The sequence below is a fragment of the Ceratotherium simum genome, chromosome 16 (genome assembly GCF_057802395.1).
Source record: "Ceratotherium simum simum isolate JZ-2026a chromosome 16, ASM5780239v1, whole genome shotgun sequence".
NCBI classification, from domain to species: Eukaryota; Metazoa; Chordata; class Mammalia; order Perissodactyla; family Rhinocerotidae; genus Ceratotherium; species Ceratotherium simum.
In genome coordinates this window covers 46,716,805-46,731,248 of record NC_141915.1, presented here as the reverse complement: position 1 = coordinate 46,731,248, position 14,444 = coordinate 46,716,805, and the positions used below count along the sequence as shown (strand labels likewise).

General features: G+C 40.1%; 1 protein-coding gene across 5 annotated transcripts in view; it reads right to left on the bottom strand.

Moving 5' to 3' along the window:
- Positions 1–14,444, bottom strand: part of MAP3K3 (mitogen-activated protein kinase kinase kinase 3) — a 61,114-nt gene that overhangs the window by 31,188 nt on the left and 15,482 nt on the right. For all 5 annotated transcript variants that reach the window (XM_087441390.1, XM_087441386.1, XM_087441389.1 and 2 more), the window contains 2 exons: positions 8,747–8,787; positions 4,109–4,208 (listed from right to left, as the gene is read on the bottom strand). In XM_087441390.1, coding sequence (XP_087297516.1) covers positions 4,109–4,208; positions 8,747–8,787 — 141 coding nt within the window. The remainder of the gene's footprint in view (positions 1–4,108; positions 4,209–8,746; positions 8,788–14,444) is intronic.

Genomic DNA, 14,444 nt, shown 5'->3' with positions numbered 1-14,444 from the left:
AAAGATTCACCCTGAGCTAACATCTGTTGCCAATCTTCCTTTTTTTTCCCTCCCCAAAGCCCCACTGCACGGTTGTATATATGAGTTGTAAGTCCTTCTGGTTCTTCTATGTGAGCCACTGCCACAGCATGGCAACTGACAGATGGGTGGCATGGTTCTGTGACTAGGAAATTAACCCAGGCTGCCAAAGCAGTGAGAGAGCTGAACTGTAACCATCAGAGTTGGCTCAAGAACACTAATTTAGAGTGCATAGTAGGGTTTAATATCAAAGTTTCAAGGTAAAAATCAGTGACTAGAACCCAAAAACCAACTCCTCCATTTTCATTCCACTGAAGTATTAAAGAGAAGATCCTTGGGGGTACGGATAAGTCTCACTCGCTGTTACAAGTAGAGGACAGTATGAGTACTGAGTATTAAAAGAAGCAAAAGTATGCTTTGCCTAGGACCTAGCAAATGACAGATCTTACACATTTGTGGCCAACACAAAATCAAGCAAAAGTCCAATTAATTTCTTCAGCTCCCAATTTATAATAAAAGGAGATGAGAACTCTAAATCCTAGGCCAGAAAAAACAAATAGTAAGAATAGTATTTAAAATAAAATCTAAGACAACCCATGGAATGGGAGAAAATTTTGCAAATCATATAAATTATAAAAGAATTCCTTCCTGGTAAACATTTAAAGGAATAAATAAGGACTGTTGTGTGAGGTGGCGGGAGGGAGATAAAGAAATTACTTGAGTAGGTTTTAACTGAAAAAAAACCCTATAATTTTGCATACATATGATAAGGGTCTAGCATCCAGAATACATAAGAACCCTTACAATTCAACAATAAAAGAACAAATAATCCAATTTTTTAAATGGGCAAAGGATTTGAATACACATTTGTCCAAATAAGATATACAATGGTTAATAAGCACATGAAAAGATGCTCAACAGCTTTTAGTGATCAGGGAAATGCAAATCAAAACCACAATGAGATAGCACTTCACACCTACTAGGATGGCTATAATTTAAAAAACAAACAAAATATAAGAAAAATGTTGCTGAGGATGTGGAGAAACTGCAACCCTCGTACATCGCTGGCAGTAATGTAAAATGGTACAGCCAATATGGGAAAGTTGAGCAGTTCCTCAAAAAGTTAAACATACAGTTACCATAAAACCCACAATTCCACTCCTAGGTATATACTCTAGAGAACTGAAAACATGTTCATATAAAAATTTGTACACAAACGTTCATAGCAGCATTATTCATAATAGCGAAAAAGTGAAAACAACTCGTGTCCATCAACAGATGAATGGATACAGAAAATATGGTATATCCATATAATAGAATATTATTAATATTCCATAATTTCCATTTAATCTTCCATATTCCATTAATTAATGGAATTCCATTAATTAATAGTCCATTAATATTCCATTTAATATTCCATATTCCATTAATATTCCATAAAAAAGGAATGAGGTACTGATACATGCTATAACATAAATGAACCTTGAAAACAAAGAAACCAAACACAAAAGGCCACATACTGCATGATTCTATTTATATGAAATGTTCAGAATAGGCAAATCCAGAGAGAAAGAAAGTAGATAAATGGTTATCTATCTACTTTCTGGGGCTGAGAGGAGAGTGGAATGAAAAGTGATTGCTAATGGGTACAGGGTTTCTCTTTGGGGTAATGAAAAAGTTCTGGAATTAGATAGTGACGTTGGTTACACAACTCTGTGAATATACTCAAAACCACAAGTTGTACGGTTTAAAAGGGTAAATTTTATGGTAGGTGAATTATATCTCAATAAAGCTAATACTATAAAAATATAAACATAAATAAAATAAAATCAATAGATTTTCCATTTGTGGTTCTCAAATCCTGATAGGGCAGGGTTTAGAGGGCAAAGAAAAGAAAAATGGGTTGAGAGATTTTAAATAAAATATAAATTAGTCAATTCTTGGTCATCGACATTAGCAGGGTATGGAAAGACAAGCATGATCTAAAATAATTAATAACAATTATTCATCTTTGGCTTTAGAATTAACATCTGCACAAACATTTGAGTAAAGGAGTGCCCGGGCGCGCACCGACGCACTGCTTCTCCGGCCATGCTGAGGCCGCGTCCCACATACAGCAACTAGAAGGATGTGCAACTATGACATACAACTATCTACTGGGGCTTTGGGGGGAAAAATAAATAAATAAATAAAATTATTAAAAAAAAAAAAGGAGTGCCCAACATTCTGGGCAATCACTTTGCTGGCAAAAAGAACTTGAAAATGGATTTTGGGACGTCTGGAATTCTTAACGGAGATATTAATGGAAATAGAAATGAGCACTAAATTATCCAGAAAAGTCTTTACTAACTAAAGAACACCTTTTCTTTAATGCCAATTAGCTAGCTGACTTGAGCTTCACTTTCTTATGTAGTTACTGAAGCTTGAGCTGCAATTTTTAAAAGTTGTATGGATTTGGCATTTATATTTTGGCGGTTCTCCTATCCTGTATTTAAAATGTGTTAGTTTGGGCCGGCCCCGTGGCTTAGCGGTTAAGTGCGTGCGCTCTGATGCTGGCGGCCCGGGTTCGGATCCCGGGCGTGCACAGACCCAGCGCTTCTCCCGCCATGCTGAGGCCAAGTCCCACATACAGCAACTAGAAGGATGTGCAACTATGACATACAACTATCTACTGGGGCTTTGGGGGAAAAAAATAAATAAATAAAAATTAAAAAAAAAAAAAAATGTGTTAGTTTACATACTTTAAAATACTTACATCTGTATTATTTATTAACTATAGAGTTAGTGGTTTATTTTCCAAATGTGATATATTTCTAAAATTTATCCAAAAAACAAAAGATCAGATGGTCTTATTTTTGTTAGCTATTTGCCAGTATATCCAACTGTAGGTGAACATTTTGTATGAAGGGGACCAGGGAGTCTTTAGCCAACAAATCTCAGTCCCTACAGATTTCAGCTCCAAACTATGGAAGAAATTCTTAACTTTTCAACCAACAAAATTAAACTACACAATAAGGACCTGACTCTCAAAGAGCCATGATGCTGCCCAGCTTTCTTGTTTTGCTCCCCAACTCAATTCCCTCAAGATACACGCTCTTTACTAGGCAGAAACACATTGCCTTGCAGACAAATGCAAAGCACCAGCCTAATCATATTGTAGCCTTTAGTAACCCTTCTTGGAGCTGGGAAAGCAGCCAAGTAACTGACATTCAAAAGAATTCTTTCCTGGGTGATGTTCAAAGTAAGAATAAATAAGGACTCTTGGGGCCGGGGGTAGGAGGAGGAAGAGTTAAAGAAATCATTGGAGTAGGTGCTAACTTTTGAGACAAGCTACAATCAGGGGCTAAACTCTAAGAGAAGAATCCAGCATTTATGTCTGTCAATAAAGGATCTACCCACCAGTTTTCCACACCTCCTCACCCCCTGCTGAACCCTCTACTTCTTGCTAAGCCTGTGCTGGAAAGAAAAAGATAATCTACAAAATATGAAGGAGACAATATAAGCCCTGGGCCTGATACCATACCTGATTCCACCATGGAGTGTTACAGCTACCGGCACTGAATGAGCAGTGGGAAGGGAAATAGCTATGTAATCTCCCATGTAGTAAAAACCAGAAATCTCAGAGTTATTGGAATTAAGAAAAGAGGCTCCAGAAAATGAAAACCTGCATATGATATTAGAGGAACAAACTAGGAAATCCTCAGTTAAGCAGAGAGAAAAAAGGTAGGCAGCTGTCCCCGCCTGTACCCATATCATCCATCTAATTTCTTTTATTTTTGTGTGTGTGAGGAAGATCAGCCCTGAGCTAACATTCATGCTAATCCTCCTCTTTTTGCTGAGGGAGACCAGCTCTGAGCTAACATCTATTGCCAATCCTCTTCCTTTTTTTTTTTCCTCCAAAGCCCCAGTAGATAGTTGTATGTTATAGATGCACATCCTTCTAGTTGCTGTACGTGGGACGCGGCCTCAGCAAGGCCGGAGAAGCGGTGTGTCGGTGCGCGCCCGGGATCCGAACCCAGGACGCCAGTAGCGGAGCGCGCACACTTAACCGCTAAGCCACAGGGCCGGCCCAATCCATCTAATTTCTTACCTCGTTGTTCATGTAATGTAGATCAAGAGGCTGCCCAAACACTGCTGTCACCTTGTGCTCCACATCTTCATATCTGACAGGCCGGCTGAAAGCTATAATTCTGAAAAGGAACAGGAAGTGTGGTTAATTGTATATTTTAAATGTAGGATTTAGAAAGCTATGGCTTCTGAGTGATATCTTCCTTTTCTTCTCAACATAAGATTCTCTTTTTCTCTTTCACGCAGTTTGTTTGCCTTTCTCTCTATTGTTTCTTTTTCTTCTCTTATCTACCTTTATCTTTTCACCTTTCTTCTGAGCATCTTTCAGGTTTGCTAATAGTACCCACATTGCTCAATCCCAACCATTGTTCAACCACTTCAGCTCGGATCTTTCTGTCAATGACAGTTCAGTATCATTAGCAGGACACCTGGATTTAAAAACTATGTTCCAATTACTCTTGTTAGGAAGAAAACCTAGAGATTGGAGCAGCAGTTCTGAAAACATGGTCTTATCTCCTAAATGACTCAACTCCAGGACTTAAAAGGTCTTTTCCATTGTTCATTTTTGAGATGCCACAGGAATCTCAATACTGATTATCCTCAAAATTGAGATTTCCTCCCACAGAGGCACAGGAATTCCCCTTGAGTTGGTTATATGGCTGATCAGTTTTCATAACCAGTGACACATGTGGGCATGTAAGCAAGGTTGATATTGATGCTTTTCTAGAGAGACTCATTAGGTTAGTTCAAAGAACAATTTCTATAACTAGAGCTCAGAGTAAGAATTTATTCAAAGAGGTGTTAAAATGATTTGTCATTAAATGTCACAGCAAAATTTAAAAGGGGGGATATATGACCAAGACTGGCAAAATGTTGATAATGTTGAAGCTGGGTGACAGGTCCATGCGTGTAATATTCTCTCTACTTTTGTGTGTGTGAAATTATCATAATAAAAAGTTTTAATGAATGTATTGGGTTGAACTATATGCTAACTGCTGACAGTCAACAACTTTTGATATACAAAATTGGCAATTTCACATGGGTCCAACCCAATCCTCTAAAACCTAAATAATTAAAACAAAAATAAGCAAAGAGATAAACAAAACAGAAGAGATTATCAGAAAGAAACTCATACATGTACTCTATATATATACAGAAGAAAATATAGGATTAAAAATAAATATATTGGAGTGGGGAAGGTCTTCCTAAGCATTACATAAAATACAGAAGACAAAAAGGAAGAAGATAGATTTGACAAACAAAAATTTAAACTTCTGATGGCAAAATAAACCATCAGCAAAATTAAAAAACAAATATCAAACCTGGAGAAAATACTTGGAAAAATCAATAAGAAAAAGACAAACAACCCAATAGAATCACAGGCAAAGGATATGATGAGACAATTCATAGAAGAGTTATGAAGGGCTAATAAAGACACAAAAAGATGCTTAATGTGATGGGGGAAAATGCATATGAAAACCACCTTAATCTCTTAGGATGTGTAGGTTGGACAAAATCTGACCAGTGTATGGTGGGGTAGCAGCACTCAGCCACGGAGCCTCTACAGTTCTTGCCCTCCTCCATGCTGAGGGGAAGAGTGTATGGTTCTTTCACATCTTCCCTGCTCCCCCAGAGTGGGAAGTGATATAACCAGAGGAAGAAGCAATAAGCCACAGGAAAGAGAGATCTAAGCCATTGGATTTTAATGGAATCTGACCAGATAATTTCTTTAATGTTCTTCTGTGCCAGGCTGGCTCAAATCAGTGAGCAGCATAAAAGCCCTCATCATCCAGAACCACGCTATTCAATATGGTAGCCACTGGCTACACGTGGCTATTTAAATTCAAATTAATTCAAATTAAATTAAATTAAAAATTGATTCCTCAGTCCCACTAGCCACAGTGCAAGTGCTCACTAGCCACACGTGGCTAGTGGCTACTATATTATACAACAGAGCTACAGACAATTTCCATTATAGCAAAAAGTTCTATTGGACAAAATTGATAGAATATTACTATAAACCATAATCTATCCTTCACACGAAGCCTAACAACTCAGGAAGATAATTTCTCCATAACTTTTCCTTCATCCATCACCATCTTTCATTTTTGGAAATTATATTGCTAAATATATTAGTTTACATCCACCAGGAAATCCATCCATATTATAATTCTTATATTTTTTCCCTCAAATTAGCGGTCTCAAGCAGTGATAAGGTTAGGTGACATCTAGAAATGGGTGTTTTCTGGAGCCTTTTGAGAGAACGGCTTTCCATTACTTTCTAAGAACAAATCATACCCCCTTCATCAGGACCTCAGCAACAGTTCAAAAGGGGCCAATCTTTCTGAATAAAATATCAGGAGACCACTCAGATGTCCCCAGCACACTGTTAGAAAAAGATCAGGCTCAGAAGTAAATTCTGTATTTGGCCTGGTGGTATGCCACTCAAAAGCCCCAAAAGCAGCCCAAAAGTCTGGTCAAGATCAGAAACCAGGACTTCCAGTTTGGTAAGATCTAAGCTGCTGCCATTACATTGAATAATAGGCATTTTTAGGGTGACAACCACCCCCACCAGTGTCCAGACATGAAGGTTTTCAAAGGGAAGGAGATCCTAATCTACAGTCCTCTTCTTCTGCCTTCCTGGAGCTAAGAGATCCTAATCTACAGTCCTCTTCTTCTGCCCTCCTAGAGCTAAGAGAGGAGAGTTAGGAGTCTGGTCCCCATTCTTCCAAAGCAAAGGGACACTCAGCCCACCAGAATGGATACCTGGCATAGAAGAACGGGAAAAGTCACTACTTCTTTCTTCTTTTCTGTAAATTCTAATTCTGTAAGGGCCTACAACATTTAGATAGATACTACCCATATTCCCTGTAAAAAGTGAAGCAAACCCACAATAACATTCTCTGCAAAATCCTAAGACATGAAATACACGAAACCAGAGCTGCCTGGCAGAGAGCAGCTTGAACTTGGCTTCCATGTACCAACTTTATATAGAGTCCTCAATTCCACATACAGTACACAAACAGAGAAATGCCACGGCTCCTGAAAACAGCTCCACAACAAGAGAATACACAGTTTTCAAAACCTTGATACCAACATTCTGTCGCTTAGGGCTTCAAAAGGCCATTCCTGCCTGACCACCTTAAATATTTGTGGTTTCGATCTGGCAGCTTCTCTGAAACTAAACACATACACTTTCTAAGTGTAAGTCCGCTCACTGTAACTGCATACCACTTTGGGAACAGGAATTCAGGAGAGCGTAACTGCATAATTAGGCTCAAACACAATTGAGCTTTTGATTTCATATCTACTTCTGAAAACTCTCTGCTGCTCTGAGTCTGGCAATCCCTCCAAAACCCAGTCAGGTCATAAGTGTGAAAAGCATCAACAATGAAGTGACAATTTAACTTCTCTGCTACTGGCGGGACACAAGACGAGCAGCTGGGGACAGAGCTCAGAAGACCTTCCTCCCTCCAGGCCTGGAACAGCCCTAGAACCCACATGGCAGAAGCAGGACTCTGGCTCTGCAGACCACTCTTTGCACAATGTTTCCACTGGGCAACTTCTGACAACCTTGCAGGCTTGTGAATGAATCTTTTTAAGAGAGAACAGCAGCCATAGATCTCCTCTGGAGCTAGCTTCAAAGTGGGCTGAAAGATGCCCGCAGCAGAGAACTGCCAGTACCAAGAATGTTTGGAGGTACTAAGGTCCTCTGGTGGGACTTGTAAAGTAGGAGGATCTTATCCTCATGGGTGCGCTCTTCGCCTCAACAAATGCTCAAAGCAAAGGAAAAAGGGGGTATCAATGGGAGAGAAAAGCAAAGAGCAGGAAACAGATATTGAAAAGCACACTTATGTACATATGTGCCACACACATGCACATACAGGGTCCCAAATATCCTATGACCAGAGTTCTGTATGACCAGAGTTCTGTGTACTTTTTAAAAGGTTTTCCTTAAGTAACTTGAGAAATTAAGTGGAGTCATATTTTTCTCCACTGAGAACTTCTACTTTGACTTCCTATAAAAAAACTAAACACTGACAATGGAGAAAAGCACAGAAGGATTTTGTAACATTACTTTCACTTCCCTAATAAGGTAAGATACAGAATACAGACTGAAAAACTCCCTCTTTCTGTCCTCAAATGATCAGAAATCTTTCACAACTCACGGACTTGATGCAGCTTCCCATGACCTAGAAACTTATAAAGAAACTTCCAATTCACCAACCTGACCCCTGATGTGAACAAAGCCAGGGCCACTCTACCAGGGATGAGAATGGCACCACCTCACAGGAGAATCCTGATCTCTCTCTGATGCCCACAGGTGGCACAGTGTCAGTGCGTCTGGAAGCCATGACTCTGAGTAGAGCTCAAGTCCTGACTTCCTCCCCTAGCAAAATGGCAGACCTCACAGTAGCAGAATAAGAGCAGAAGAGTAAAACATTAGCAGCTGAAATGGCTTCCAATTGTAAGACTAGAAACAAGGTTCAACTGGTAGGAGAAGCCAAGGGCAAAATTTTCCCCTTTATGCCCAATCAACCCCATTACCCAGCCAGTGACCCCACAGGGATCCCTCCAGGGAAAGGGCTTCCACAAGCTGGATGCTTTCTGAGAACTGCAGCAGACATGAACACAACCACTGATCAGAAGACAGACTTACCGCCTCTCCCCGCTGTGCTCAAACTTGATTCTGACGTCACTCTGCCAAAGGAATGATAGACAGGTTAGCAGGCTCTCTGGCATGTTACTCCTGCCATGCCCAGGTATGCCTCAGGCAGTCCTTTAGCAACATTAGGCAAACATCCCTGATGGCTCCTGTTTGAGCTTCTCTACCCTGATAGGCATTCCTTTCCAATGAATTGGAGCCTTCCAGTTCTAACCTCAGGGGCAACAAAGCTCGTGGGACAAGATCCCTAGGTGGCTGCCCCAGCTCAGTTGCTATGCTCTGACATGTCATTTCTATGTTCATACACTCTCTATTTCCACAACTGGCTCTGGAGTTTCTCCTACCATATTACCTCCTGGCCAGGATACCTTTCCCTTCTTGGCTGATGTGACTGAACAGAAAAAGAAATCTTGGTACTGATACTTTCTAGCTATAGGACCACAAGCAAGTTACTTATCCTCTCTAAATCTTAGTTTTTCCATCTGTAGAGTGGGGCTAACCATACCTAATTTGCAAAGTTAATATGAGAACTAAACCAGATAATGTAAGTAAAATACCTGATACATAGTAGACACGCAATAAATGTTTGCTACTGCTACTACTGATTTCCATGATCCTATCAAGGCTACCCCCAGTGGGAGTAAAGTAGGACTCTGGACAAATTACCTTCTAATTGTCCCCAGCTTTATCCTAAATGACCATCATGAGTAACCTAGAAGCTCTGGGAGGACAGGAATCATGTCTATCTTGTTTCTGTACCCCCAGTGACAAAAGGAATAGTATATAATATTTGTGCTTAATAATATTTGTTAAATGGGTTAATTTATTGAAGATCAGAGTTGAGTGTAAATATTAGAAATAAGAGGAAGTAAAAGTGTTAGAATGTTAAGGAACAAATCAAGGAGAAAGAGATATTGTAAAGGGCAAACAAACAACTCGAGGGAGTTAAAAATGACAGGAAAAGGGAAGAGATATTACAGAAGAACAGGTATAGAGGAAAAAGAAAAGTAAGATTGTCAGGAAACCAACAAATAAAGAGCTGGAGGAGAGAAAGAATTCAGAGTCAGTGAATAAAAATTATACTGAGAAAGACAAATTAATATACTGTGTCTTGGAAGAAAGAAGAGGGTTTCAGAGTATCTGAAGATGAGGAACACAGTGCAGACAGAGAAGATGTCAGAAAAGGGAGACAGTTTGAAAGGCAGGGTGGATGCATAAAGAACTCCCTTTTCCTAAGAGATCAGCAGGCTAGAATTCTCTTCCAGTCCACTGAACTGGACCCATGGTTCTAATTTACACTCTAAAAATTAGTGAGGACCCCAAGAGCTTTTGTTTTTGTAGGTTATATCTATTGATATTTTCCATATTAGAAATTAAAACTGAGAAAATTTAAGTTTATTTTATTCATTTTTAAACCATTACATGTTAACATAAATACATTTTTATAAAAAATAACTATTTTTTAAAAAGTTTAGTGACAGTGCAAATCTCTTTAATCTGTGGCTTAATAGGAGACAGCTGGATTCTCATTTCAGCTTCTGCTTTCAATCTGCTGTGATAACACATATCATGTAGCCTCTGGAAAACTCTACTGTACATTCTTAAGTGAATGAGGATGAAATGGGCAAGTAACATCTTAATATTATTACAAAAATAGTTTTGACCTCATGGACCTCCTGAAAGGTTCTTGGGAACCTGCTAGGGGTCCCTAGACGACACCTTGAGAATCGCTGAATTAAAACATAAGAGTACCACCCTCTAACCCATTATTTTAAAGACAAGGAAACTGGGGCTCAAAGAGCTTTGTGTCCCTGAAAAGTTCACACACTAAACAGCAGACAGCAAAGCTTCCCTGAGGAAAGAGGCCTGCAATGTGACAACTCTTCAAAGCATAGCCCTGATATAGCTCTCTCATCCTTTAATGTAACATATGGACCACTTTATCCATTAATAACATATAACAATAGCTAACATTTATTTTTTTATTTAATTTTTTTTTACAGTTCTTCCAATGATTTTATTTTTTTGTGTGTGTGAAATTTTTGTTGTACATTATTGTTTATCAGTCACCATACAAGTGCATCCCTCCACCCCTTGCGCCCACCCCCCACCCCCGAGCCCCTGGTAACCACTAAACTGTTCTATCTGTGCGTGTGTTAGTTTATCTTCCACATGTGAGTGAAATCAACAATAGCTAACATTTATTGAGCATTTACAATGTACTAAGTCTTGTTCTAAACATGTTACATATATCAATTAAACGAATCCGCACAACAGGTACTATAATTATCCCTATTTTACAGGAGAAACTGAGGTATAATGAAGTTGACTAAGTTCCCTCAAGGTCACAATGCTTTAAAAGAAGAGCCAGGATTCAAATCCTGGAAGCCTAGCTCTTAACCACCATGCTATACTACAATTTAAGCGTCACACAGGCAAAGGAAGTTTATTTTACTCACAGATGCAGGGCTGCAATGGGAGCACTGAAAGAAGGAAACTACCACAGGGTCTTTTGTGGTAGTTCAAAAAGGTCTTACTTTTTGGAACTCATAGAGGAGATCAAATAACAATGGAGTCAGAACCAGGGCACAGGGGTACCAATCATGCAGCAAGCTACGGAGCCAGGGGAACCAGTAGAGGAAGCTTTGGCTGAGGTTGTGAGTGGATGGGGATGGAGGAGGTAGAACGGGAAGGCAGTCTACGTGATCTGGTCTGCATTCTAGGTGAGCATGTGTGCACACATGTGTGTGTGCAAGCAGAAAGGTGGGGCAGTGCTGCAGAGGAAGTTATCATGTGGATTCAAGGTTTATATGAGCGACAGCAGTTTTTTCAATGTCTTCTTTTTCTCCTTCCCCTGAAATGCTAAGCAGTTACCACGGCAAGGGCCCACCAAAGCACGGTGCCTGAGACATGCTGCTATGCTCTGACAGGCCATCTCCAGCGTCCTATACTCTCTAGTTCCACAACTGGCTCTGGAGTGCTCCTAAGTGCTCACCGCAGTTAGCAGTCCTGTCTTTCCCTGCAGGTGATTTACCACATCCTTTCACCTCCTCCTGCTCACAGCCCAGCACACCTTGGTGTAGCTTTCATTATTATTATTTTTTATTAAGAGAGTCTATTTTTAGAACAGCTTTAGATTTACAGAAAAATTGAGCAAGTAGAGGAGAAAGTGCCCACATACCCTTCTGTCCTCCCATACACAGTTTCTCCTATTATTAACATCGTACATTAGTATGGTACTTTTGTTACAGTTAATTAACCAATATTGGTATATTAACTAAAGTCCATAGTTTATTCAAATTTCCTTAGGTTTTTTTTCTGTTGATTTTTTTAATCTGTTGATTTTTATCTATTTTTTTATAATAATAAAAAACATATAACTATAGCTCTCATTCTTCAACTAGGACATTATATTTAGATGCACCTACGAAGGAATCCCCTCCGTCCCTTTGTGGGACCGAAGGAACTAAATTTATTTCATGATGGGCCATAATCTGAGCACTATTCTATGTGAATTTAGCCAGAAGGGAATTAAACTTTTGCCTCAAACCACAAATCACTCCTACTCAAGACTAACCAAGCCTGTGATTAGTAAGCGGTGTAAACAAAGATGCCTAGCGCTCTGAATCCCTTCTCTGATGTGGTGACAGCCTTTCCAGAGCAGGATGCAGGTCTATGACCGGCTTCCATGTACCACACCATGTGCCCAAATCTGCCAAATTCCTAAATCTGGGTTTCCCGTCAGGCTGACCAGAATAAGCCATGGATAAGGAAAGTTCAGATAAAGATAACTGGATTCAATTCCTTCCTGCCAACCATTCTCCTTGCCTCTCTGAGGCATTTCACACTGGTGGCCAAGTCCTCTTGCATGAGGTTCTCTCCTCCCCTGCCTTCTGTGACTCTATTCCAGCCCAGGGAACCTGCCACCACTCTAACCACTTCTGCTTCTTTGCTAGTTCCTGTTCCTCACGGCTTCTCCCACCCCTCCCCCAACATGTGACTGGTCCTCCATGTCCGGACTTTTGGCCTCTGGATCTCTCCCTTTCTCCTCACATCTTTTCCTCAGTAGGAATAAAAAAATCAGGCAACCTCTAAACAGAAGATTCCCAAATCTCTATGTCCAGCCCCTATCTCTCAAGCAAAACTTCATCTGTCTGCCACATATATGAGGCAGATAAGTCATTGTTAAGAATGTAGCACTAGAGTCAAACTGTCTGACTTCAAATCCTGGTTCTACAACCTCTTAGCTATGTGACCTTAAACTTGTTACTAACAGCTCTGTGACTCAGTTTCCTGTTAGAATAGTGATAATATCTATCTCATGGAGTTATCAAAAGAATTAAATGAAATAATTGGGTAAAGATATGAGAACAGTACCTGACACATGGTGAACGCTCAATAAATGATAATACAAGCCCATTATGGTTTAGCCAAAACCCTTGGGGCCAAAAGTTTTCGGAATGCACTTTTTGGGTTTAGAGAGGTAATGATGGTACATGTTCTATATATTATGGGACACCTCCCCGCAGGGAAGGGTGTCTGGGGCAACACTCCCATGACAGAGGCAGATTGCTCATAGGTATTCCATGCGCTCCTCTGCATTGCTTAGCCTCTCGTGAAGTTAGTTTGGGGTTTTGTGACTAGTTCTGACCAAGAGCTGGAAACAGATTTGAGTTCTATACTCTCTTCCCTGGCAGCCATATGTTCCAGGTCAGTGGAGCCACCCTCAGTCAGGGTCCCTAAGTGACTGTGGGGAACACTGTCCTCTCCTTTCCCATACTGGTCATGTGTTAAGTCACTAAGATTTAGGTTTTATCTGTTAAGACAGCACAAGCTAGTTTTTGTAGTGAAAAGTATGAATTTTCACAATAAGTGGAATAAATAAAGACTATAAATAGCCTTGTGTCTGCTCAGGCCAGGTTTTGTTCCCAAATGAGTTTGCCGCACATTTACAAAAAAAAAAAAAAAGAAAGAAAAAGAAAGCCTTTCAGTTTGTAGTACTCTTTGGATTTCAGAATTGCAGATAAGGCACTATGGACCTGCAAAAACTACACACACATATATGCACACACTCTCAAGAGTTTTTTCACTGTAATTGCGAACTCAACCTATCCATGTGTCCGCATCAACTATCCTCCTAAGCTAGTCTCCCTTCTCAGTGTTGGCATTTCTAACATTGATCCCACAGCTCTCCTGGCTACAGGCTCAAACCTCTGAGTTCTGCTTGATTCTTTCCTTCCTTTCCCCTCCTTACAGCCAAACAACAAGTTTCAATTCTCCCTTCAAAGGCCCCCAGTACAAGACTCTGCTTGCCACTGTCTCCATCATCACTCTCGTTGAGCCCCTTTCCTCTCACTCCTGGATTTCTAAAGCAGCATCTGTACTTCTTGGCTCTCCCCTTCCAACACATTCTACATTCCTCTACAGCTTCAGTCATCTTAACTACTGCTCTCACCATGTTGCTTCCTTGTTCAAAAAGTAATCAGTGATACCCATGATCTATGGAATAAAGTCTAAATTTTCAGCTATCATTCAAAGCCATCTCGAATTTAAGCTCACTCAGTTCACCTAACCATCTTACACTGTTCTCAACAGGAGCCCTCTCTCCAGCCGGATCAATGCCCACCCAATTTCCTGAAATGTGCCATATTCATTCCTTCCCCTAGGCCTTTAATCATTCAGTTTTCGGACC